The following is a 27,939-nucleotide window of genomic DNA, read 5'->3' on the forward strand; positions in this document are numbered from 1 at the left end:
TCGTCCCGAGACTGAGTTGATACCAAAGACCTGAAAGTCTGAAAAAATAGTTCAAATATGGGATTAAAATGGAGGCAGCTAAAAAGAAATTTTGATTTTGAGAGATTCATATATCTCAAGGCTGAATTTAATAAAGAATATATTTAAAATGGATTTTGTCATCCTTTCGGTAAAATCTGAAAGTGCACAAAGGATTTTGGACAAACCATTTGCAGGATACAATGAGACTCGGATCTCTATTTTTAGATTATTAATCCGATTGCAACTCCAATCACCCTTTAGAATCATAGATGTGGCCAATTTATTTTAAGGAAATCAAAATAGTTGAATCAGTTTTTCTGTGATTTTGGTTGTCTAATCATTTCTTCTTCATTTTTTGGAAAGGAGAATGAACAAAGGGGGGACGAGATATCCAGCCCAAAAATCTAATCTAATCTAATCTAATCAGTATCTTTTTGATCCAGTGAATTCTATATTCATGGGTCTCAAATCTTGATGTGCCTGGTTTGTGTTGGTCTGAACTAACACAACCCGTCACACACACACACACACACACACACACACACACAAAATAAACAAACCATTTTCGCATATTTGAGCGATTAGAACCAAGTCAATATATCTCTTTGTGCCCGTACAATAGGAGATCGACAGATAAGATTGATCCATCTCAACAATGGTCACCAAGTCAACCATTGGTGTACTACATATCAAATAGAAAAATGTACTTCGGCTATTCACAACAATGCACATGTGTGAAGGTGAATATTTCCAGTTCTCACGGTTGAACAAATAAAAATATAAGATAAACTTCTATATAGAATTAAAGGGATTGACTTCACTTAACTCTAAACTATAGAGAGAAAATCTTTTTTGCTTTTTAAAAACTCTCACCATATATTTCCCACCAAAAACTAAATAATGGTTGTGCGTTCAAGTCTCCACCAAATTCATTTTGAAAAGCTCATCAGTTTAAATTAAATCTAATGCGAAACCAATACAAGTTTATTGGAGAGGAAATCATCATCGCCAATTGCACCTTATCCCTATATGTAGCTTTTAACCATTGATTAAGATAATGTTCAGTATGCAATGAAACAGTGTTCATATTCAATAAGTAAAAAAAAAAAATCCAGAGAAGAGCAACAAACAACCATGTAAGAACAAATCTGTAGAATCCATGGAATTAGTAAAACCAATACTAATGTGAATTCATCCTCAAAACTTCACCTAAATACCTTGAACAGATAAAATGAACAGGATGATAGATGAAAGAATGAAAAATAATAAATAATAAATGTCGCTCAATAGCGAGTAATAGTCATGGAGGTGGTAGTAGTAGTACAAGGGTGACAAGATGCTTATGCCTCCGAACAAACAAAAAGAGATGATGGTCATACGGAAATGAAATAAGAGAAGAATGCGGCTAATTTTACCCGAAACAATATTTGTAGAGAAGGAAAAAAATGCAATTCAGCTATTCGATTTCCTCACATCCTCTTTTCTCAACAAAATGATCGCAATGACCGAGTGGCAGTTCTGCGTAGCCTAGGGTAACACGAAGGTGTAACCATCTTCAAGGCGTTGGCCAAACCTGGATAATGAGGTAGTGTGGCCAAGCATAAAGTATAACACAGACGTAAATCATGTCACTCCATCATTCGCAAGGGAATTTTTCGCTTCGCCTCTGATCTATGATGGAATAGTTTCACTATAGCTCGTCTCTCACAATCCTATAATAAAAGTAACCCAAATGAGAAAATTTTGAAAGTTTAATTAGTGGGTGATAAGTTGAGGGAATATATAGACATATGGAAGGCTGAAAGCTAAAAAGAGAGAAAATCAAAGGGAGAGAAATGAGAAAAAAATAATCGTGAAAGAAAATTACCTTGAACATTTTGAGATGAAACGGTTTCTCAGGATTCATCCTTCTAAGCTTGAAATATGTATATGCAAAACTCAGTTGATCACGAGGAGTAAATCGATCAACCTCGTTGAACCAGAGACAAGAGAACAAATTAGACATTGGTGTGTGTGCTCTCACAATAAAAGAACCTTCGGGAACATCTGTTTCACAGCACAAACAACAGTTAAAGAGAGAATTATAGACAAATTTAATCAAACATGAAGTTTTGCACAATATCGTACTGCTAGGAAGTAACTTATTGGGATCTGAGGCATTGAATCTTGTCATCCCGTCGGCCTTGTAGAATGCAAATTGTTGATCGATAATGGTATGGTTGAACTTGTTCAGCTTCTTATTTTGAGCCACCTCTTCCCACAAGCAGTGTCGGTCATAGTGGTTGGAAATTGCATACTCGAAACCCTTTCGCCACAGAAAATATTCCAAGATGAGGATAGGATCTCTTTGGAGGCGCAATTTACTATCCAACCAGATTGAATACCTGAGAATATTCTATAGAAAAACATCAGAAACAAAAAGCTAAAAGTTGTTTGGACAAGAGAATGCCTAGATACAACCTGCTTCTATACAAATTAAACAGCACCGCACATCAAAACTACGATTTCTAGTATTTTTTTTTTTTTTTTGGGTATTCTTTTTTTCACAATTCCCAGACTACGGAAGAACTGTGGAAACAATCTCATAAGAAAAACTCCATATATCAATGCTGGCTATGTTTGATATCTGAGCTCCACTTCGAGTGAGGAGTGTTATTGAAGAGCTTATTTCACTTCCATCTTTAGTAGACTAGTAGTTAACATTTCCTAAATTTAATGAATTACAGAGTTATTCTTCTAGATTTCTAAGTTATTGTAGTTGGGATTCATCATACTCTTTCATTTGTTATTACTATAATATCATCCCATGTACTCTAACCTACATCACTTTTTATGATCCGCCTATCTACCATTCTTTATTCTCTCCAACTTTTCTTCTATCCTCATTAAGAACCCTAGTTTCAACTGACTCAGCCAAGTTTTATTTCAACATTAATTTTAAGGATAATTATAAAGTCACTATGCGAAGGAATTGTACAGACTAATATAAATTTGACTGGTCAAGTTGTATTACAGTATCAACTTGTGTCATAAATGCATGGTTTACAGTTCCATTCTCGAGTTACATCTCAAAAACAATTGAAAAATCAAGATGCCTCAACAAAAACAACAGTAGAAAATAGAGACAAACTGAAACATACTGTATCAATGTCTTGTTCTGGTCTTCCTTGGGGACCAAAACGTCTCGGTTGAGACTTTTGAGATAAAACAAAACTTCGAACCACGGTCAGTTTCACCATTCACATATAATCCATTAACTGAAATGTAGATTTAATGGTCTTACTTTTACAAGATGCGCTACCCATCCTCGAGTTTTCATGGCCCACTAACAAAACCATAAGCAAAAGGAGAGTGGGGAAGTGACGAGTATGAAAGGATTAGTGACTTCGCTATTACCGATGGGGCAACCACCGATACCAAAGGTCAAAATTCAATTCGTGTAACATAATTTAAGATTATGAAGCTCTAATTAGATAATGCTAATCCTTAGGTCTTCCTTTTTCCCTTGGGCTTTACTATATACTCCATTGAGCTCCCTTTTTAAATCTCTGTTATCAATTTTAACCTGTTGACACATTCAAGTGGGCTACATTTGCAAAACTAATGACAGTCGTGGTGATTTATCTCATGTCTTGTACTTCAACTTGGTGCATGGCATAAAGTGAATAACAATCTTGAGTACATGTAAGACCCAATCATGGTTATATATTATGAGTCGAGACAATCTGACGCTCCTTTTTTGTACACTCCCTTCACAGAACTATACAAAATCATAAATATCTGTCCTTGTGTATCCCGAAGCAATGGATCTACAGTCTTGTGAAGGGAGTGTACAAAAAAGGAGTGTCAGATTATCTAGATTCATATATTATATCTTTCATTGAGCATGCTCTCATTGTAAGGCATAGACTAGCGTTAATAGATTGAATTTTTTTTTCTCTCATAGACAATAAAAAATCCATCTCAACTATCACAAATATCTAATCGACACAATTATTATTATTATTATTTTGGCTAGGTAAGCAAGGGGTTAGTGGTTAACGAAAGTGAAGGTGGGTTCAAACAGGGTTTGAACCTAGGTCATGGGATCAACACTCCTTGAGCCTTTTTACCAAGTTAGCTAAGTGGCACCTTCTCTATACGAAAAAGTTACGAAAGAATTAAAATAGATTTCAGAAACTGAGCTTCAAATATCACGAGTGTATGTTGTCCACAAAGGAGAGAACCATAATGAATTTCAGGGAAGCTTCTCGACTAAACTCTAAATGATATATCTCAGAACTCTTGAGGTGACGTCAATATAAGCAAATTCGAAAATTTTGTAATATGAAAATGCCTACGTGGAACACATAAAAATGAACATGAAACTTGACTAGTAATACAGTATTTCCATCATCTACTTAGTATGATCCATACCTTGCAGAAGGAAAAAGTCGATGTGCCAAAAATTTTGGAACTTTCCCCACTCTCCGCATGTCGGTATAAGGTAAATTCTTCACCACCACAATCCTCCATAAACCAATAAAACCCATTTGGTCCGGCTTTTGACCTTCTAAAGACAGTGTTTGCAATGTATTTTCATCCATAAACATAACAAAGCAGACATTTTTCTTTGACATACGGGTGACCTGCAATTAAGAGGTTGCCATCAATTGCATTTTTAGATCACATTCTTGAATAAAAGGCTGTCATACATATGTACCCAAAGAAGTTTAATGCAAAGGTTCAATTTATAACAAAACATTATGAGTTGGACCAAGCTCCACCAGTTGTACCAGTAAAAGCATGAAATAAAATTGTCAACAGAAACAGGTTAAGTTCCCTGAGCTTGCAAACTACCTTTACACTCCATATGAAGATAAAATCCAGGAGGGTGATCAACTCTCCATGCAATAAGGCGTCTACATCCGAATGATGTAGGGGCCACTTTGGTAGGGTGGCAATAGAGAATAAATATTAATGAGCTGGTCTAGGCAACAAGAGCAAAGGTCTTATGATTAACTGATACAATAAATGTGGGAGAAACCTTCGACAACTAATGCTGCTTTATGCCTTCCAATGGACCTATCAGTCCTTAGTATGGTTCTTTTCAAAAGCTTCCATTTCTTCTTACGTAGATTGGTGCAACTCAGGTTTTGACAATGCCTCAGAAAGAAGGGATGGAACAGTAGGTCTACCTGGCAATACCTGCGAAAAATGAGTTGTAGTTGTAGTTGGGGAGAATTGGGCTGACAGACACATGATGAGAATATGATGATTAGTAAACGAACGCTAGCCTTTGCAAAGAGAGGATCACAAGATTGAACAAAAGTAGGTTCAGAGGCTACACCTTCCTGTTTTGTGTTGGTAAGAGGCTCAGTGATTGTTTTTTGGTTCCTCCATTTCAAAATATCGAATGCACTTGTCTTTACCTGAAGTATTCTTAGGTAATTCAGCCTGTTGAGAAAAAATAGAAGGGGGGCAAGGAACTAGTAATGAAACATCCTCAACCACAGACAAGGGAAGAGACAAGGGCTTACATTTATTTGAAAAGTAGCCAGTATAAAAATGTTGCAACCAAAGATAGAAATCTTTTTTTGTATCCTTTTTTATTACTAGAATATCCCACAAATACCCATATAATAGATCCATCACAAAATTTATTCATGAAAGGATCATGGGTAGGATCAAAGCAATGCAATTGAAGATGTAAGAATAGCCTCGGACCAAATACATGAGGGTTCTTGTGAGATTGAAAAAAGTAGGAGAGACCTCTGGAAGATGTTTATTTGTTTCACCTTCCTTTCAGCCTTGCTTGGGAAATGATCCCAATGTTCCTGTGGGGGTTTGGGGGTCAGAAACTTTGGTGTGATGAACTCAACTTGCTTAGGAAGTGGCATTGGAGATTTGAGGAGGAGGATGGAAGTTTGTGGAGAAGAGTAATAGCATAAAAGTTTGGGGTGAAGGTTAGGGTGGGAAAGTGGTGAACCTAAGCGGTCCTATGGTTGCAGGTTGTGGGAAAGCATTTCAGGAGACTTCCGTTGTTCAAGAAGAAGGTGAAGTTTAAGGTACCTGTAATAGGGTTCACTTTTGGGAAGATTGGTGGTGGGGAGTTGAAGGACCAATTTCCAGAGCTATTTGAAATGGCTTTGAAGAAGGGGCAGCCCGTCTCATCCTTTTTGTGTAGAGATGGAGGAGTGGGTCTTGGGATTTCAGATTTAGAAGAGCTTTCAATGGTTGGAATCTAGAAAGATTGGAGAGATTAACAGAGGTGATGGAGCCTATTGCATTTGATACAGGTTGATGATAGGCAAGTTTGGGAAGGTGATGGGCGTTTTACAGTGAGTTCTACGTATCAATTGATGGTGCAGTCCACGGAGAGTGGCTATCCTCACGCATCTATCTGGAACAGAAAGGTCCCCTGGACAATCTCTATCTTTGTGTGGTCACACAGCTTTACACAAGATCTTGACTTTGGATAAGCGTATAAGACGAGGTTTTGCGTCTCCTAATTTTTGCTGTGTGTAAGGAAGGTGGGGAATCAGCTGATCATGTGCTCATTCATTTTTTTTTTATAAATATAAATTGTATAAATAAAAGGAAGGGGAGGCTGAGGTAGCCCCCAAACAACAAGACTAGAAAAGCAACAAGGGAAAAGCAAAAAGAAATAAAAAATACACGCCCTGCGGGGAGCTAACTAACACCAAAGATATCCCAGTTAAAAACAAAATCTTGGAAACGCACTCCCTCAAAGTCTTTGCTCATCTTTGACCACATGAATAGAAATCCCAAAATCTCTAAGATTACTGTATGAGACGAGTTCTCTTTGCAATGGAAGACCCTGTTATTGCGCTCTCTCCAAAGACCCCAAGCAATGGCAAAAGGCAGGATAGCCCAGAGAAACCTCTTTCTTGAATAGAAGATATTGAAACTCCACCCCTCCAAAAGTTCAGAAAAAGATAAGGGAAAAACCCAATCCACATGGAAGCGAGCTAAGAAGAACATCCAAATAACTCGAGAAAAAGGACAATGACTTAGAATATGATTAACAGACTCCCCATCCCTATAACAAAGAAAGCAAAAGTTTGGAGTAATCCACCCTCGTTTTATCAAATTATCCAAAGTAAGGATTCTACCCAACGAGGCAAGCCACATAAAGAACGAAACCTTAGAAGGAACATGAACGGACCAAACGACAGATGGTAAGGATGAGACTTCACCCGACGGCAACAAACAATGAATGTGCTCATTCATTGTTCCTTCACTTCTCAGGTTTGGTCCCATTTTCTTTCGTTATTTGGAGTGGAAGGCTGCTTTCCTGTGTCAGTTAGAGATTTTTTCGGGTCCTGGTTATTTTGGGGCAATCCCTTCTCCAAATTGAAGCAGTTTTTGTGGTGCTTGGCGCCTTATGTTATTTGTTGGAGCCTGTGGAAGGAGAGAAATGGACGCATTTTTTTAAGGAAAGGAGTCACCAATGCAGGATTCCATTGTTTCTTCGCAGGCTTTGTTGTATTTTTGGTGTAAACTCTGCAAGGATTTTAGGGGTATTCTTTGAAGATTTTCTTGGGAGGAGTCGCCATTGCAGATTCCGTTTTTTTGTTCTTCCTTTGTTTTCTTGTTCTTTCAGGTTGGTCATCTTGACCTCCATTTCTTCCTCTTTCAATAAAATATCTTTACTTATTAAAAAAAAATGTAGTAGTAGTTCCAATAGAGTATAAACTAAGAAAAAAGTCGACTGAGATAGTTTGGGCATTTTTAATGAAGGCCAACTATAGTCTCAGAATAAATATTCAACTTGAAGGTTCTAGAATAGCCAGAGGAAGACCCAAAACAACGTGTATTGCAATAGTAAAAGCAAATATGAACACACTTTCAATAACATAAATCATGGCTCTGGACAAAGTGGCACAAAGGAACATGATTTGTTTAGCCAATCCCAAATCATTTGCAAGGTTTCGATGATGATGACACTATCTTATGGTTTTCATCATATAAACCCACGTAACACATGTAATCATCAATCAATGTGAAAAAACACCAATGACCAAAAAAAAAGTTGAAGAAAGAAAGACACCAAACATCCAAATCAATAACACTTAATGGTCTAGTATTTCTAATTTCACTATGTAATGGATAAGAAGCATGAAAATGCTTATGTAATTGACAATGTCACATTGCCACACAGAAATAGAACCACGGTGAGAGGGGAATATAAGTTTCAAAATATTTATAGATAGGTGGCCCTAGGGGTGTAAACAGGCTCGGACTAAGCTTCTTTTGGGTAGGGTTGGGCCAAATCGGAGTTGAATAGTATTGGGCCAAGCTGATTTACAAACCTAAAGCCCAAGTCTAACCAACGGCAGCGGGCTTCAGGCCGGCCTATTTATTAAAAAATGAAATTTAAAAAGAGAAAAAAATCTAAAAACTCAAACTTTCATCGTTGTTAAGTGCCAAACGTTGTTTCTTAGGCCCAAAAATAATTGAAGTTTCTTTGATCTGTAAGGCCTCAAAATTCTCAATGGCACTGTGTTTTGGAGGGAAAAAACCATAAAAGTTTTCATTAACAGAATGAATTACCTAGAAACTAGACCTGGTTGACTCGATAGGTATATTTCAAATCTTGATTTACAAAATTTGAAAGGGTGAATTTGGTATGCCGATTCAGAAACTCTTCGAGTCAAATTGGAAACTAAGGATAGGTATATTTTATATCCATTCCTTTTTGGTAAATTACAAATAAAAAAATTTTGAAATAAAAAAGTTGATTTTATGTATTGATAGTTTTAATAAATATTTTATAGAATCACCAAAGTGAGCTTATGATTCATTCAGTTGACTTGATTCAATGGACATTTGAGTCAAATTTTGGAGTTTTTAAAATCATTGGTTCAAAAAAACACCAAAAATGTGTTAGGTGTATATTAAATGCTAAGGATGCCTTATTTTTTATGTATATTTGTTAAAAAAACTGTTTTACATTACAAACCTAACTTCAAAACAATCACCAATAGTAGGATTACTTGGTTTGGGAAGGGAGATTCAGGCTGAATACGGGCTGAGCTTCCAAAGTCAGGGCCCATGCCCAGCTTGACTCTAACCTGCCGGGCCAGCCCATGGGCTCGCAGGCATTACTTTTGCATCCCTAGGTCGCCCAAACAGCACGCCACAACATGGCTGAATTTACTAAAAACATCAACTGGGATAAATGTGGACCTCCTGAAAGTCAAGGAAGCTTGGAAGAGGTGAAGTCCATGACTCTCATACCTCATGCTTCCCTCAATAAAGGCCCCCAAAGACAATGAGTACAAAAGAAAGTAATGCTGCAAGTCAACCTTTTCGAAATAGTATTAACAAACAAATAAGCAAGTAGCTTGGATACATGCAAAACAAATGTAAGAGGAAAGGATGAGGAAAGATCTAAAGGAGCACTACCGCCAACAAAAGAAAGAGAATCAACAAAAATTGATCATCTAGAACTATGTTGACGAAATGAAGAAACAAGTTTGACAAACAAGGTACATGGTTTGTGGCTTCTAAAGCTATGATCTAGAAGAGGCATAGAATGTGTAGTATCATCTATATATGAGTGTCCCTATATATACCCGAGATGAAGTAAATATGGTGGTAGATAAAGAATTTACAAGCCAATCTAAAAATATGTTCTCTCAACTTCTCCACTTGAATCCATTTACGATTCTTCAGCAATTAAAAAGGATTGAGATAGGCTCTCGCTCATCATAACTTAATACCAAAAACAAAATTATAATCCATCAAGTACCCAAAAAAATAAGAGCGCAAAGTCACTAGAATTTCCTCAACCAAATAGTATATCAATTTTGAGCTGCTTGAAACGTCATCAACAAGAATAATACACCCTATAACATATTCCATCACCCTAGAGAAGTAATTCCATCACCAATAAATATCAGAACTTCAAATTGGAAGAGAATCCATATATTGCACCAATCCATGCTTCAAAAATCATCAATCATCATAGTGAGATTACCAAGTTCCATCAAACTACTACAACAAAATGAAGTCATGTGAGCATTTGTACCCGTCAGATGAATATAGGCTTGAATCTACTCAAGTAACTTAATTTATTCCAAAATAAGGTGGCAACTGAGAAGTAATAGTGATGGGAAGAAGACTTCTAAGCAACCTTTCAAGATCCAAACTAGAGGAAAGGAATTCATAATTTCATATAATGCCCAAAACAAGTGGAGCACTCACCAACAACAGCTATTTACCAAAAAGGGTACTCAACACAATAAAATAACCTTCAGAGAATAGTGTATAATAAATAAATGAAAAACATGCTTAAAAAAGCATAGCACCAGCAGATTCAGTTCATATGCATCAGGCTTGTAGCACCTATATCTTCTAAAACAAAAGAGTAAAATCCTGTCAACAACTTTCAAACTGCATCCAAAAGTGGAAGCTAACCTACAAGGTGATAGCAAAAAAAATAATAATAATCTAAAAGGTGATGGGGAAGATGGAAAAGAAACCAAAAACCACTTTCTCCTTCTTGAGGATGTCGATATGATGGGTTACTTAGAGCAGATGGCTTATGGCAGATTCTATACATAGATAAGGCGAGTTAAAACCATCATGCTTGAACTGAATTTGGAGTTGTAGTCATGAAGAATGATTGCTCTAATACCATGTGGGAAACAGAAGAAATGAAGACGACCATGTCAAAGAAAATGACGAGAGAAAGAATGAGACAAGATTGTTGTGTTGTGTTATCTCTCACACAAACACCTATTATTTGTACTTGGGTGAAAAATACATATAGGCCCTTAATGAAGGGCAAAAAGGTACTTAATGAAGGGCAAAAAGATAATGGAAAGAAAAGCAACTAATTCTTACTATACCCACATCCTATATACTTGTAATTCCTCCTTTTTTATTGGTACACGCAATTTCTATTGTGTCCTACCACAATATTATGCATTTTGGGCTTCTTGAAGTTATGTGAGACACCCAAATACGTGTCAGACACTAACACACGTGTTCTTTTTATTGGTAAATAATAGTTAGTAGTCTAATTCTATTATTTCTATGTAAGGGCATTTATGTCCATTCACTTTTTTATTATTATAAGCATCTGTCAAGCTCTTAATTAGAGACTTGACAATTCTACAATTCTTCTTGGTATCAGAGCCATTAGGATCCAACGCCCCCCTCTCTTGGTTCCCCTTCGATCTCCTTCCTCCCTCTCCTTTTCTCTTCTTTTCTCCTCTATTCTTTAGAAAAATCTACTAATCTAAAGTAGCCTCGTTAAGCAACCTCCCTTTCGAAGGTTCTTTCTTTTTTCCTTCTTTTTCTCTTTGATCACATGCTGCGATAATTCTCTGCGTTATGTTTCATGCCCTATTTTTTCCATCATTAGTCTTTGGTTGGACTGTTGGGTCCCTTTTTTTACCTACGATAGCAGCACTACAACCTGTGGAGGCTTGCAACAACACCTAGGGTGCCTTTGGAAATTTGTAACAGTGGCTGCAAAGCTTGTAAAACATTGCGACAGACCATGGAGTGTTGTTTATGATCTGTGACAACAACATAACCCACTGGGGTGCAGTTTAAAAGCATGCGACAGCAACTGTACTGTTGTTTGTGATCTGCGACAGCAAAAGGGTCTTACTTGGAAGCCTGCGACAGACCGTAGAGTGTTGTTTGTGATCTGCGATAGCAACAAAACCAACTGGGGTGTTGTTTAGAAACCTGCGATAGAAAGAGAACCTCTTTGGGGGGCCCACAAAACCCTTGCAATAGCAACTTGTTGTCTTCACAGTCCTGTTACAACACCTCAACAGCACCATTCTTGTGTGGTAGTTTTGATTTGCAACAGCAAAGCTCGTTATTTAGGTGATCTTAATTTAGATTGTACGAAATCTCCCTTCAATTCACAAGTACCTTTACTTCTTGTCCATAGTAAGCCATGATATCTACCAAAGAAATAAATGACTCCCACACTGCTCTTGGGGCAAATTCTTCTGCTAAACGGATTACCAATGCTCTACTAGATGGTCATAATTTTCAGTCATGGTCTCGATCTATGCGACTTTATTTGGGTAGTAGAGGTAAATCCGATTAGTTATTGGGCATCATCCTTAAGTCACCCCTCACTAATCTCAAATTTGAACAATGGAAAATCGATAGTTGTACTATTCTTGGATGGTTATTTAATTCTATGGAGCAGTGTATTTATACCATATTCATGTACCATGAGACTGTATCTTCTTTGTGGTCAACCCTCACTTAGACATATGCACATGCTATGAATGACTTGGGGATTTATGAGCTTTATTGGGATATTGCCAAAGCTACCCAAGGCACTCAAAGTATGGCGAATTACTTTGGATTCCTTCAGTCCTGTTGGGAGGAGCTTTCGCACTGAGTCTATGGTTGAGTTGTCTACAGAGGCAGCTGGTTATGTGGTTAAGCGGATTGCTCAACATCAGACATACCAACTCCTCATGGGTCTAAGTCCTGAGTTTGAGGTACTTCGGATATAGATCCTTCACACTACTCCTTTACCATCTTTAATTGAGACATTTGCGACCATTGATAATGATGAGCGCCGTTGCCGTGTAGTTTCTTCTCAAACTCAGGCCCCTACGATTTTCTCTACCCAGCTACAGATCAGATGGCTCTCGCAGCCAATTTAGATTTCTCTGACTCTCGTACTCAAGGACATGGAAGTTGAGCCCGTGGTCATGGTAAAAGAAATGGCCTTACTTGCAGCTATTGTGGGAAGGTTGAACATGAGAAAGCCCGTTGTTTTCAACTCTATCCCCATCTTTTGAGATCTTCTGTGGGATAGTCCTCAACTGTTGCGTCAGTTATTACACCCCCAAGTACATCCTCTGCACTTCATGTTACTCAGTCTCGCTCTGCTCCTCTGACATGGGTAATTGATTTTGGCGCCTCTGATCACATGACTGGTGAGTCTAGCCACTTTACATCCTCTATCTTCCCCACTACTCAGAGGGAGGTTAATCTTTCTGATGGGTCTCTTACACTTATCCACAACAAGGGTACCATCTCATTATCCCCTGATTTTTCTCGACTCTATGTTTCTTTCTCTTCACCTATCTCTTAACCTTTTATCTGTGAGTAGTATTACCAAATCCTTAAATTGTTCCGTAACTTTTTTTCCTACTCACTGTATTTTTCAAGACCTGGCTTCGAGGAGGATTTTTGGCAAGGGATATGAGAAGGATGGGTTGTACTTGTTTGGATCTCAACCGACTGCAGTTCCAGCATCTGTGCTTCCATCTTTTGGGAGCCACACTTTTTCATCTCAGACTTTAGATTTATGGTATGGTCGTTTATGACATGTCAATTTTCAGCACTCATGTTCTTTATTTTCTGCTTTAAAAACTTCTTGTAGTGGAGACAAATTTCAGTACTCTATGTGTGAACTTTCTAAACACACTCGTACCTTTTATATTCCTCGTATGCATCGATTTAATGCAATATTTAATTTAGTTCATTCTAATGTGTGGGGGCCTTTTTCTATTACTGCGTTTAATAGTTATAGATACTATGTTACATTTATAGATGACTATTCTCGTTGCACTTGGATTTATTTGATGCATTCTCGTTCTGAGGTGCTCCTTATTTTTATTAATTTTCTTAAAATGATTCAAACTCAGCACAACATCACTGTTAAATCTTTTAGGTCAGATAATGGAAGGGAACATATTTCTTATGGGATTTGTTCTCATCTTCATGAGAATGGTATGCTTCATCAATTGACATGTCCATACTCCTGAGTAGAATGGGATGGCGAAACATAAAAATTGCCATCTCATGAATATAATCTGGTGTTTCTTCGAACATGCATGTTCGTAAAGCATATTGGAATATGACAGTCCTCACTGTAGCTTTTTTTCTTAACTGCATTTCGAGTCGCACCTTAGGAGGATAGGTGCCTCTTCATGTTCTTCAACCTAACAACACTCTCTTCCTCATTATTTCTAGAGTCTTTGGGTGCACATGCTTTGTTCAAGACAGGACTCCCACTCGCACTAAATTAGATGATAAAGTCATTCAGTGCATCTTCTTGAGTTATTCCTCTATGTCCAAGGAGTATCGATGTTATGATCCGATTTCTCACTGTGTCATACATTCTCTTGATATTATATTCTTTGAAAATGTTTCATACTTTAGTACCACTTCTACTTTGCAGAACCCTTTTTCTTCTCAAGACCAATCACCTATATTATTGCCTTCTCCAGTCTTTCCTTCACCTTTGTCGTAGCTTAAGGTTTACACTCGTCGCCCTCATCCCTTTCCACTCTTGTCAATCTCCTCCTTGGACTCAGGTATATCATCTCCTATTCTTACACCTATACCTGCTCTTATTCCTTTTGTTTCTAACTCTCATTTGCCTATTGCTTTTCACAAAGGTAAGCGGGAGTGTGTTACTGATCATCTCATTGCTTAGTCCGTTTCCTATCAGAGTCTTTCTTTTTCTTATCAGGCCTACCTTACTCTCATTGATTCTATTCGAGTTCCTTGGTCCATATCAGAGACTCTGTCAAACCCTCGGTGGACTAGACTTATGACTGTCGAGATGGATGCTTTGCAGAAAAATAATATCTGGGAGCTTGTTACCATCTGGGGAGCAGACCATTGGTTTTAAATAGGACTTTACTGTGAAATACCTCGCGGATGGCACTATTGATCAGTATAAGGCACGATTAGTTATTAAGGGATTTACGCAGATTCCAGAGAAAGATTTTGGTGCCACCTTTGCTCTTGTCGCCAAACTTTCCATTATTTGTCTTCTTATCTCTTTAGTTGCTTGTCACTCATGGCTCATTTATCAACTCGATGTGAAGAACGTATTTCTCGCTCTCGCCGTAGTATTTCGTTATCTTAGCGTAAATACACATTGGATCTTCTTAAGGACACTGGTATGCTAGGTTATCGTCTTGCATCTTCTCCTATGGATCACAATCATCAAGTTTATGCCGAATCTAGTAATCTATTATTTTTTCTTTCTTCTTATCAGAAGCTTGTGGAACGTCTAATTTATTTGACTAACGCTAGACCAGATTTGACATTTGCGGTTAGTGTAGTCAGTCAGTTTATGCATACTCCACGTACGTCTCATCTTAATGTTGTTCACCATATTCTTCGCTACTTGAAGTTGAAGAATTTTAAAATAGAAATCTCAAGTCTCATAATGAGAGCTTGGAAAGTATTTATAGCCCATAATAGGGGAATGGACATAAATGCCCTTACACAGAAAGAATAATAGAAATAAATACATATAAACAAAACAAGAACTAATAATCTATCATAATATTTCCAATACTCCCCCTCAAGCTGGGGCAAATATATCAACTAGGCCCAGCTTGGCATGATGAGAGTTTATGACAGAAGGTCCAACAGACTTTGTAAGCATATCTGCTAGTTGATCTGAAGAAGAGACAAAGATTATCTTAAGTGCACCAGATCTAACTTTCTCCCTGAGAAAGTGAACATCAACCTCGATATGCTTAGTCCTTTCGTGAAGGACTGAGTCAGATGCAAGCATTATAGAAGACTTGTTGTCACAGAACAAAGAGGAGGAACCAACAGTAGGAAATCCCAACTCTGTTAGCAAGGATCTAAGCCAAAGTAGCTCACATGTACCAAGGGCCATAGCACGATACTCAGCTTCAGCAGAGGAACGAGAAACCACACTTTGTTTCTTACTCTTCCACGAGATAAGATTACCACAATAGAAAGTACAGAAACCAGATGTAGATCTCCTATCTGTAAGAGAACCCGTATAATCAGCATCAGTGAAATATGATAGATGTGGCTGAGTAGTAGACGAATAAAATAAGCCTAGGTCAGGACGAGACTTCAAGTAGCGAAGAATACGATACACAGCATCAAGATGAGAGGTGCGCGGAGCATGCATAAACTGACTAATTACACTAACTGCAACTGTCAAATCCGGTCTAGTGTTAGTCAGATAAATTAAACGGCCTACGAGTCTCTGGTAAGATGAAGGATCAGATAAAAGTTCCCCAGATTCAGCATGAAGACGGTGATTCTGATCCATTGGGGACGAGGCAAGACGACAACCAAGCATACCAGTGTCCTGAAGAAGATCCAATGTGTACTTTCGTTGAGATAACGAAATACCACGACGTGAGCGGGCTATCTCTAACCCCAAAAAATACTTGAGAGGACCTAAGTCCTTAACCTCATTGCACTACCCAACTGCCTCTTAACCCTGTCAATCCATTGTACATCATCTCCAGTTACTATAATATCATCCACATAAACTAAGACAATGGTATTGCGGCCATCTACTCCTCGTCGAATAAAACAAGTATGGTCAGAGTGGCATCTGGAAAATCCCATAGATAAAATGACGTCAGAGAAACGCTGGAACCAGGCTCGCGGAGATTGCTTTAAACCATACAGAGATTTAAGAAGGCGACATACTTTCCCAGAATACTCCCCCTGAAGACGAAATCCAGGAGGGGGGTCCATATAAATGACCTCCGTCAGATCACCATTGAGAAAGGCATTCTTCACATCAAGCTGGGAAGAGACCAAGAATGACAGGCCGCTAAAGAGATAAGTAAACGGACAGTAGATAATTTGGCTACCGGGGCAAAAGTGGCTCCAAAGTCCTTTCCCGGAGTCTGCGTAAACCCCTTAGCGACGAGTCGAGCCTTATAGCGATCAACCGTACCATCTGCAAGATACTTGACTGTGAAAACCCATTTACAACCAACAGTCCGCTCCCCAGAAGGAAGAGAAACAAGATCCCATGTGTGATTCTTCTGCAAGGCATCCATTTCAACAGTCATGGCTCTAGTCCACATAGGATCACGTAGAGCCTCAGATACAGACCGAGGAATCCGAATAGAATCTATGGTGGCAAGGTAGGCTCGATAGGAAGGAGAAAGACCCTGATAAGAAACAAACTGGGCGATAGGGCGATTAGTAACACACCCTCGCTTACCTTTGCGAAGTGCAATAGGTAAGTGAGAGTCAGAAATAGAGGGAATAGGTGGAAAAGTAGAAGGGGATATACCTGAGTCCAATGAGGAGGTTGGCAAAGGTTGAGATGAGGGGGGGCGACGAGAGTAAACTTGCAGCGGCGGCAGCGAAGATGAAGATGGAGAGAAAACTGGAGATGGTAGCACTATTGGAGAAGAGTCCTGCAAAGGAGAAGAGTCCTGCAAAGAAGATGAAGTACGAAAATATGGAACATTTTCAAAAAAGGTGACATCCAGGGAATGAATAATACGATAAGAGAAGGGATCATAACACCGATACCCCTTTGACATAGAAGAGTAACCCAAGAAAATACAACGGGTAGCTTTGTCATCTAGTTTGGTGCGATGAGGAGTTCTATCCTGAACAAAACAGGTACACCCAAAAACTCTAGGTGTAATAGGAAAGAGAATGCGATCAGGGCAAAGAATATGAAGAAGCACCTGTCCCCCCAAAGTGCGGCTCGGAACACGATTCAGGAGGAAAGCAGCAGTAAGAACTGCCATATTCCAATAGGACTTGGGAACATGCATCCCTCGCAGAAGGCAACGGACAATGTTCATGAGGTGACGATTTTTACGTTCTGCCACCCCGTTTTGCTCAGGAGTGTATGGGCAGGTTAACTGATGAAGCATACCACGCTCATGAAGATGGGAGCAAATCCCATCAGAAATATATTCCCCACCATTATCTGTTCTAAGAGATTTGACGGTAATGTTGTATTGAGTTTGAATCATTTTAAGGAAATTAACAAAAATAGGTAATACCTCAGAGCGAGAACGCATTAAATAAACCCAAGTACAACGAGAATAGTCATCAATAAATGTAACATAATATCTATGACCATTAAAGGCAGTAATAGGGGAAGGCCCCCACACATCAGAATGAACCAAATCAAAAATAGCATTAACTCTATGCATACGAGGAATATAAGAGGAACGTGTGTGTTTAGAAAGTTCACACACAGAGCACTGAAATTTGTGTCCACTACAAGATTGTTTTAACATAGGAAATAATGAACATAAGTGCTGAAAATTAGCATGTCCTAAGCGAGCATGCCATAAGTCTAAAGTCTGAAAAGAAAAATTATGATTTCCAGTGAGTGGGAGCACGGAGGTGGAAGCAGCAGTAGGTGGAGCTTCAAACAGGTACAACCCATCCCTCTCATATCCCTTGCCAAAAATCCTCCTCGAAGCTAGGTCCTGAAAGATACAGTGAGTAGGAAAAAAGGTTACAGAACAATTAAGCGATTTTGTAAGACTACTCACAGACATAAGGTTAAGAGATAAATGTGGAACATGGAGAACAGAATCAAGAGGAAAACCAGGGGATAGAGATATAGTACCCTTACTGTGAACAGGGGTAAGAGACCCATCAGCAAGGCGAACCTCCTTATGAGTAGTAGGAAAAATAGAAGAAATAAAATGATTGGACTCACCGGTCATGTGATCAGAGGTACCAGAATCAATGACCCAGGTCAGAGGAGCAGAGCCAGACTGAGTGGCATGAAAAGCAGAAGAGGTACCTGGGGGAGTGGTAACGGATGCTACTGTTGAGGATGAGGGAGTCTGAGCTTGGAGCTGATCCCGTACAATAGCTGTAATTTGTGTCTGAAGATGTTGTAAATCAAGAGTACCAGGAGAAGCATGATCAACATAGGTAGATTCAACAGCGGCAGCACGGGGCTGTCCCCCAGAAGATCTCAACAGGTGGGGATAGAGCTGAAAGCAGCGAGCCTTCTCATGGCCAATCTTCCCACAATGACTACATGTAAGACCACTTCCTTTACCACGCCCACGGCTCCCACGGCCTCGATTCCCAGATCCTTGAGTACGGGAATTAAAAAATCCTGAATTAGCTGCAAGAGCCATCTGATCTATATCTGAAGCAGAGATAGTGACAGAAGACGGGATTTGAGAAGGAATGACACGGCGACGACGTTCATCGCTATCAATAGTTGCAAATGTCTCAAATAATGAAGGTAGAGGAGTGGTATTAAGGATTTGGGTCCGCAATGCCTCAAACTCAGGACGTAAACCCATGAGGAATTGATATGTCTGATGTCGAGCAATCCTCTTGACCACATACCCGGCTGCCTCTACAGATAACTCAACCATAGACTCATAGTGCGAGAACTCTTCCCAACGAGACTGAAGAAACCCAAAATAATCTGCAACACTCTGATTTCCTTGAGTAGCTTGAGCGATATCCCGATAAAGTTCATAAATCCTAGAGTCATTCCAAGCGTGTGCATATGTCTGAGTGAGAGCTGACCACAAAGAAGAGACAGTCTCATGATACATAAACATAGTGTAGATACGTTGCTCCATAGAATTGAATAGCCACCCAAGAATAGTGCAATTATCAATTTCCCATTGTTCAAATTTGGGATCAGTAGAGGGTGGCTTAGGAATACTACCTAAAAGCCAACCAGTTTTTCCTCGACTACCCAAATAAAGTCGTACAGACCGGGACCAGCTCTGAAAGTTACGACCATCGAGTGGGGCATTAGTGATACGCTGGACAGAGAAATTAGCCCCAAGAGTAGTGGTAGATTCCTTAGGTTCGTGAGTTGAAGTCATTGTACACTTAGTCTTGTATTTGTATTGAAGGGAGATCTCCCGTATTAACACTGAATGCTGTCGGCAACACCAGAAAAAGTTTCTACTACTGTCGTGAAGTTGTACCACCCAAAGAACCCAACGTAGTTGCTGTTACAAGACTCTGCTGTTGTTGTAGAGCAAAACAGGCTGTGTAGAGATGATCAAAGTGAACATAACAGCAGGCTGCTGCTGTGGGTTGCTATCGCAAGGCACTCTAGTGCAAGTAGAAGGAGTTGCAACACACGGTAAATGGATCTGATCACTGCTGCTGCTGTATGTTGTTGTCGCAAGGCACTCTAGGGCAAATAGAAGGAGTCGCAGCACAGGGTAAATAGATCTGATCACTATAGGTTCTATAGGTCTGATCGTAGGTCACTATAGGGTATATAGATCTGATCGCAATCACTATAAAGCAAGTATAGTGAATCGCAAAATACTGTAGAGCATCTAGAGTTAATCGCAGATGGGAGACAGACCTGTAGAACCTTGTTGCTGCAATCACGGAGCACTATAGGACTTGTAGGTCTGATCGCAGATCAGATTCAGACCTACTGTTGCTGTCGCAAGGTATAATAAGGGTCTAGAAGTTGATCGCAGAACACTCTAGAGCTTGGAGGTTTGATCGCAGATGAGATTCATCTCTATTACCATTGTCGCAAGGTATGATACAGTCCAAAAATTAGATCGCTAGTCAGAATCAGATCTGTAGTTGGCTTGTTGACTGATCACAAAATACTTTTAGGGCTAATTTCCAAGGAAAAACCCTAAAGTAGGGTAAAAAAATATATATATATATATATTAATCACAGCGCAAAACTCTATTGCAGCGTGTGAAGGATTATTAAAGTCTCTATCGCAACATGCGATTAAGAAGACAAGATTCAAAGAAGGAACTTTAAGCTCTGATACCAAGAAGAATTTTAAAATAGAAATCTCAAGTCTCATAATGAGAGCTTGGAAAGTATTTATAGCCCATAATAGGGGAATGGACATAAATGCCCTTACACAGAAAGAATAATAGAAATAAATACATATAAACAAAACAAGAACTAATAATCTATCCTAATATTTCCAATAGAAGTCACGTCCTGGCCTTGGGCTTTTCTACTCATCCACTGTTAAACCACATCTATCGTGTTTCACTAATGCTGACTATGCGGACTCTCTTATAGACAAGAGATCTATCTCTGATTTCTGTACTTTCCATGGAGATAACATTATTTCGTGGAAAAGTAAGAAACATAATGTGATTTTTCGTTCTTCTGTTGGAACTGAGTATCGTGCCATGGCTCTTGGCACATGTGAGCTTCTTTGACTTCAATCTTTAATGACAAAGATGGAATTTCCTCCTTTTTGTTCTTCCTCGTTGATTTACAACAACAAGTCTGCTATCATGCTTGCTTTTGACTCAGTTCTTCATGAACAAACGAAGCATATAGAGGTTGGTATTCACTTTCTCAAGGAGAAAGTTTGATCTGGTGCTCTTCAAACAGTATTTTTATCTTCTTCAGATCAGCTTGCCGACATGTTTACAAAGCCTGTTGGTCCTTCTATCTCTAACTCTCATCTTGTCAAGCTGGGTTTAGTTGATATATTTGCTCCAACTTGAGCGGGAGTATTGAAAAATAGTAGTTAGTAATCTAATTCTATTATTTTTATGCAAGGGCATTTATGTCCATTCACTTTTTTTATTATTATAAATATTTGCCAAGCTCTTAATTAAAGACTTGACAATTCTACAATTCTTCTTCATTACTAGATCCTTTAACTTGAAGTCCATTGCTTTACCAACAAGATAAGAAAAAACTCTCATTCCCAAAATTTGTAACTAGCAACCTAGAGCGGCAATGTAGCATTGTATGTACAGTAACAAAATATAACTCTAAATGTGAATATGGACAGTGCAGCTTAGCATAAAACAATGTTTCGTGGAGGCCCTCACTCTAAAAGTAACTTATTTTTATAGGTCTAAAAGTGACTCTATTAGCTAGCATCTTCATTATTCAACAATCAATGTAAATTCAACCATTATATAGTAAAATCAGCTAGACGGAACAAGAACACTCACTGCTGCATCAAAAGAACAATTTTTTTTTTCTGATAAGTGGCAATAGAACACTTATGAAATCCATATACTTGGATATTTTGATCAACACAATTATTATTCAGAAGATGACAAAAGCACTGATCCCATACCATTCTGTCAGAAGGTGTTCTTAGGTTATCTGAGGTCCCAAAGATGCAAGAGGATACGGCTATGTGGCAACTACTCATGAATCTTGCATCGTCTTCAGCCAAGTCAAATCCAGTACTTGGAGATCCTTTAGGACCTTTAATAAAGCCACAGTTTATTTTTTGATCACGTGCATAAAATGACTCTTCCCTTTCTTGAAGACTCTGATGCCCAGAAAATCTGGGCTCCCAATGTTCTGCTCCACTAGGCATCTCTTCCACTTGTGCATACTGCAAGGAAAATCTTGAGAATTTTCGACCTTCTAAAGGCTCTACAATCTGTGCAAAAGAGTTTAAGAACTTCATCTCACAAGAAGAACCTGAAGAATTTTAATATCACGAATTTCAGACAAGCAGCAAAATAAAATAAAATGATAAAAAGGCCCAAGTTTGAGACTTACAGGATGATTTACTGAATAACCAGCTTGCACATCACGCAAATCTACCTTGTATATTAGCCAAACAGTACCATGTTTTGATTTCCGAAGTTTCATTTATGCAAAATCTTAAAATAAAAACAATACTCAAAAAGTGTAGTATACAAGTTTTTATTTCCATAATTTCATTTGTACAAACACAGATGAAATTTGTAAGCTACAACATGTATCACACCCCTTAAGTGAATCAACTACATAGTAATTGTGTTTCACCCTTCATTCCTAATAAGAAGGGATTCTTGATCTAAGAAGAGAGGAAGGATAGATGTAGAATTGCAAACCAAGAAGGGGTCTTCCACTCATTCGCTAGGCTGTGTAGGTTGTAGAGTTCTAAGGAAAGATTGGGAGGGGGAGGGGAGAAAGGAATGAAAAAAGGAAGAATATGTACAGGGTGGAAAAGTGTTTTCTCAGCTTAAAGTGTTCTAGTCACCACTTGTGAACTGACTTTTCCTGTTTAGTGCAACAAAAAAAAAATGGTTCCCATCTTTCCACATCACTTGCCGAATAGCATAAACATGCTGGCAAACAGGTCGTATTCATATTTCAACTTAAGTTACTACTATGACCAATACATGCTACAACAATGGTATTTTGATCATGTAAATTCAATATTTTATTTCTTTATCTTAAAGAGACTGGAAATAAAAGTATCTTTCTTGCATTGGTAAGTTTTGTGCAAGCACATTTGTGCATATTTGTATAGGATCAAGTCAAAAAGTAAGCATTGACCTCTAAAGGAATGTCCCAACCAAACATTCCGAAACGGAAATAAATTTTGAACACGAAGTAAAAGAGGAAGGGAAAGAAAGAGAAATAATAATCATGGTTCCCAATTGGTCATAACAATTGGAGAAATGAAATTTTGTCGAAGTATGGTAGCAAAAACCTTGGGTTGTACAGTGAATTACATTGTTAACCTTACAATTGTAGTGCGTGGAGAGGATTACCAATGGTTACCTTGACTTTGCCAATAGCCTTAAATTTAAACAGGACAAATGTGGTGCTCTTGGGGGGAAGATAAGTGGTGTGGTGAATTCCCACTATATTTAGACCTTCGATTCTTTGTTTCCTATTGAATAGAAAATTCGCCCAGTGTTGAATTTCTTAATCTGGAATGGAGATGATCCCTTTTAGGACTTTATCTTTAGAAGAAACGTGAATGATTGGGAGATAGATCTCATTGCTAACTTGTTATCTTGCATTGTTGATCCCATATCAAACCCTTTGAAGAGACAACAGGTTGTGGTTGTTAGCCATCAAAGCTCATTTTATATTCGCTCTTTCTGCATGATTTTGACGCTTCTTCCTTATACTGTCTCTCCCAGATTTGACTTTCCAATAGCCTTTGTTCCAAATTCCCTCAAAAGTAACATTTGTTTTCTAGCACAACTTCATTAGCCAAAATGTTATTAGCAAACCATTTAATTTGTCGTCGCTGACTCTTGCCCTATGTGCAAGGCTGAAGGAGAATATTTAAATCATCTCTTCCTCTATTTTGGTTCAGCTAGAGAAGTGTGGGGATCCTTTCTTCGATGAGCTTGGAATTTGGTGTATGTTTACTTGGTCGGTATTACTGAATCTTTTCAAAGCTAACATTCCTACGCTTCCTCTCTAGCATAGGCTTGTTAATTTGGAGACTTCTACCTTTTACAATATATTAATGGTTCAATACCATCCTAAAAAGTCAAGTCACTTATATTCTAGTGGGCAAAGCGATCTTCGGAACACAAAGGTCAATCTTTCAAATATTTTTTTTAGATGGGATTTGATTGTGTTGGGATTGTCTGATTTGATTTTATGTTTTCTTCTAGAGTTTCCTTGATGCTAAAGTCTCATTTTTTTTATTGCTCTATGTATGTATAATAGAAAATGCGAAAGATTAATAGGTAAAATAATTTAAACACAACAACACAATCTTAACCCAAAGAATTGGGGTTGGCTCAATGAATCCAGTTAGTTTTCCTTATTGAAATCGGCCATCTACTTATTATTACAACTAGTGGTCGTTTATATAACCTTCGTAATGGTAGTTTCCATAATCTTCATAAGATGAGAATTATTCATTTGTTTAGATATTTATTTTATTTTTCTAAAAAACAAATACATTCTGAAAGAAACCACACTATGAGATGTTTAAGTTTATTTTTAAGTTTACTCCTTAATAAAGTTAGTCAAAGATTCATTGCTCCTCCCAACCCATAAACAAGCCAAAGTTATGTTGTCCCTCAAAACAAAGCATAATTTGAATACAAATGAACAAGTTAAAAAAGTTACCCATTTGGAAGAAAATTAAGAAATTTCCCAGAGAACTTACGTCGTTTCGCTCTTCTTCTTGAATCTGGTATCTTTCCGATGTTCGAACTTTTTGAAGACCGGCTATTGATATTAGAAGCATGCCTGGAATCTGTTTTAACATCATCGGTACTTTGTGAAGAACCTTCCCCAAATGTATTGGTGAAGTTCTCATCGTAATCCTCCACCTCCCCATTAGAATCTGGGTTCTTAGTTTTAGCCTCAAGGATATCAAGGGACACTCCACCACCTTCACGACTATTTGCTACATCAGACCGGTCTGCATTGTCATGTCTAGTATCGTCGTTTTGTGACACACGAGCATCACGAGAATCAATACCATCATCATAATCATCATCAGAATCAGTCTCTGCACGATTGGATAGTTCATCACGCTCATTGCTATTATCTTTTCTTAATAGCCCAGAATTCTTCATAGAGGCCTCATACTTCACTTCATAAAGCTTCAATTCTTCACGCCCAGCTTCCTTATACAATCCTCTGCTTCTATGATCCGATCTCAGCTTCCAGTGTGAATCCCCTATAGTTTTGTCAACATGATTACCATCGCCCTTGTATTCATCATCCCTTCTCCTGTCATCCTTGTCCCAGTACCTCGAATCCCGTCCATGTGCTACGGAACCCTGACCAAACTTGAGAACTCTAGGATTCTCAATACGAGTCACATTTGCTAGAAAATCTAAGTCATCATCCTGACCATTAGAACTGTCCGATTCTGAAAAAGCCCATATCTTTCTAGTCATTTGGACTCTAAAAATCAAATAACGTACTTAAGATGCAAGCAGCCAAAGAACTAAATCAAGATTAATTCCTAATAGATAATTGAATGAGCTAAGACAGTCAAAGGCACCCTACAAAGGATATTCAGACATTTCAGGATTTTCAAATGTCTTCGAGATTTCAACCAATTCAACTAATCTTATACAAAATTTTCTGTATCTTGACTTAATCACCGAAACTTTGGTAAAATCCCACAATTTCGACCAGTTTCGATTAAATCATTTACACTATTGTCCACTATCTTGATCGAAATTCCAGAATATTTCAAATTTTTGACGTGTATTGACTAAATCCTGTACAAAATGATCCGTATCTTCATTAAAGCTTCAGAAAATTTACCACCTTTGACTAAATCTTACACAAATTTTCAAGTATCTTGACCGGTGTTTCTAGATTTTCTATATCTTACTTTCGCGATTTCAACATTTCAGCCAATTCAACTAAATCTGATACAAAATTTTCAGTAACTTCACCAAATCACCTAAACTTCAGTAAAATCCTGCAATTTTGACCAATTTCAATTATATCATTTACAATATTCTGCGTAACTTGATCAAAATTCTAGCAAAATTTCAAAAGACTCAAAATTTTGATATGTAAATCTTGTACAAAATGTTCCGTAACTTCATTGAAATTTACCACTTTGGACTAAATCTTAGAAAATATTTCCAGTACCTTGATCAATGTTTTTAGAGTTTCTATATTTTACGTTCAGGATTTCAACATTTCAACCAATTCAACTAAATCTTATACATTTTTTCCAGTAACTTAACCAAATCACCGAAACATTAGTAAAATCCTGCAATTTCGTCTAATGTCAACTAAATCATTGACAATAAGATCAAATAACATGATCGAAATTCTAGCAAAATTTAAAAAGATTTAAACTTTTGACATTCTTTAACTAAATCTTGTACAAAATGTTCCGTAACTTCATTGAAAATTCAAAAAATTCACTACTTTTGACTAAATCCTGTACAACATTTCCAGTATTTCTACATTTTGTATTATCTTACTTTCTACGAACAAAAAATGCAGGGAAGAACTTATAAAAAAATAAAATACAGACCTCTGTCTTCGGAGATGTAAGAATAAGCGAAGAAAGTGGCGACGAGGACGAGAGAGAGAATCACAAAGACTGCAACAATAGAAATCTTGAGATTGTTCTTATCAGATCGACCGAATCTTCGATTCCGTAAACCTTGTTTGTGAGAAATCTGAGTTCCGAATGAAGCATGATCTGATGATCCTGATGAGCTCGATTGCCTGAACTGAATCATTCGAACATTATTTGTCTCGATCTCTAGCAGAAAAAGAGAAATATGGATTAACTTCGATGGATCGATCTGGTTGTCTGTTACAGATTTCTAGGGTTTCTGATTCGCCATTAAGCAAGAACCATATAAGCTTTTCTTCGAACAGTGTCACAAACAGACAGGTAGCGTGTGAGTCTGGCCCACGTGAATATTATGTCTAACTGACGTCAATATACGTCTGGTTTTCCATTTGACAACTTCGGATCTGGATCTGGATCTTGGATTTCGATTTGGACTGGTTCTGGATCAACCATGTAGAAGATCTGATAAATTGTGTGGGAAGTTATATTATTTATAATTTTATATAGTTTTTGTGGGGTTGTAAATGGGCTGGTTCTGGTTCTGGTTCTGGTTCCGGTTCCGGTTCCGGTTCGGTCCCTAAGAAAATTATAATCATAACCACTATTTTTTCGGTTATGTTTTCGATTCCAAAATAAATGAAATCATAACCACCAAGAATCATGGGTATCTGTTGGCTTCGATTCTTAAAAAAGTTATTAAAAAATTAATCATTATTAAAAAAATTCAAAAATTCAAAATCATTATTAAAAAATTTTAAAAACAAATCTAAAATATGACACATTGTCTACAAAGATCACTTATAATTTGTTCCACTATAAATATGATTTAATGATTTTTTTCAAAAATCAAAAATCAATTTTTTTATAAGTAATAAAATTTAAGAAAAGATGGCCCTTTTTAAACTCCAATATTTAATTTATAAGAAAAATAGAAGAACTTTATATGATATTTGTCAATTTTAAAATATAGGAAAATTAAAAATCATGTATGACATAAAAATAAATCGATTTGGGGTACACACATGTACCTATCAGATAGAACCTAGTGGTTTTGGTTCCTATCAATTCGGTTCCATATTAGACCCGGCTCTAATCAATTATGATAAAAAGGAAATTGAAATCGGAGTTTTCAATTTTGATTTTCAGGTAAATAGGTACACATTGACGCCCCCTAACTTTTTGAAATAAGTGGAATTTATTTATATTTTGTTTATTAAATTGGATTCTATCCAATCCTTATCAGATAGAATTTGGGTCATGATTTTGATATCGATCCAACATGAGTCCAATATGATTCTTATTGGAATGACTTCAAGTTTGATTTAATTCTCATTGGATTTGTCCTGGATTACTCCAGATTGACTGGGGTCTGATCCATTGACCTCATTTAGAAGCATATTTACAAAATTCCTCAAATTTTCTAAGAAATTTA

At 37.7% G+C, this 27,939-nt stretch overlaps 1 protein-coding gene across 2 annotated transcripts; it reads right to left on the reverse strand.

Moving 5' to 3' along the window:
* Positions 1-1,158: 1,158 nt before the first annotated feature.
* On the reverse strand, positions 1,159-26,838 carry LOC147404282 (uncharacterized). Of its 2 annotated transcripts, XM_086440151.1 has the most exons (7): positions 26,460-26,835; positions 24,612-25,325; positions 21,825-22,180; positions 4,438-4,649; positions 2,149-2,405; positions 1,889-2,067; positions 1,159-1,733 (listed from the first exon to the last, which is right to left on the reverse strand). In XM_086440151.1, exons 1-7 carry the CDS (start codon positions 26,668-26,670, stop codon positions 1,650-1,652), a joined length of 2,013 nt encoding a protein of 670 aa, XP_086296277.1. In that variant the 5' UTR covers positions 26,671-26,835; the 3' UTR covers positions 1,159-1,649. The 2 variants fall into 2 exon arrangements, 1 of the variants encoding a protein (XP_086296277.1); XR_015177724.1 differs by lacking the exon at positions 1,159-1,733 and having other exon boundaries at positions 1,925-2,067; positions 2,149-2,416; positions 26,460-26,838.
* Between the last annotated feature and the right edge of the window lie 1,101 nt (positions 26,839-27,939).

This window comes from Akebia trifoliata, chromosome 4 (genome assembly GCF_017979445.1).
Source record: "Akebia trifoliata isolate Shusen 1 chromosome 4, ASM1797944v1, whole genome shotgun sequence".
Lineage (NCBI taxonomy): Eukaryota > Viridiplantae > Streptophyta > Magnoliopsida > Ranunculales > Lardizabalaceae > Akebia > Akebia trifoliata.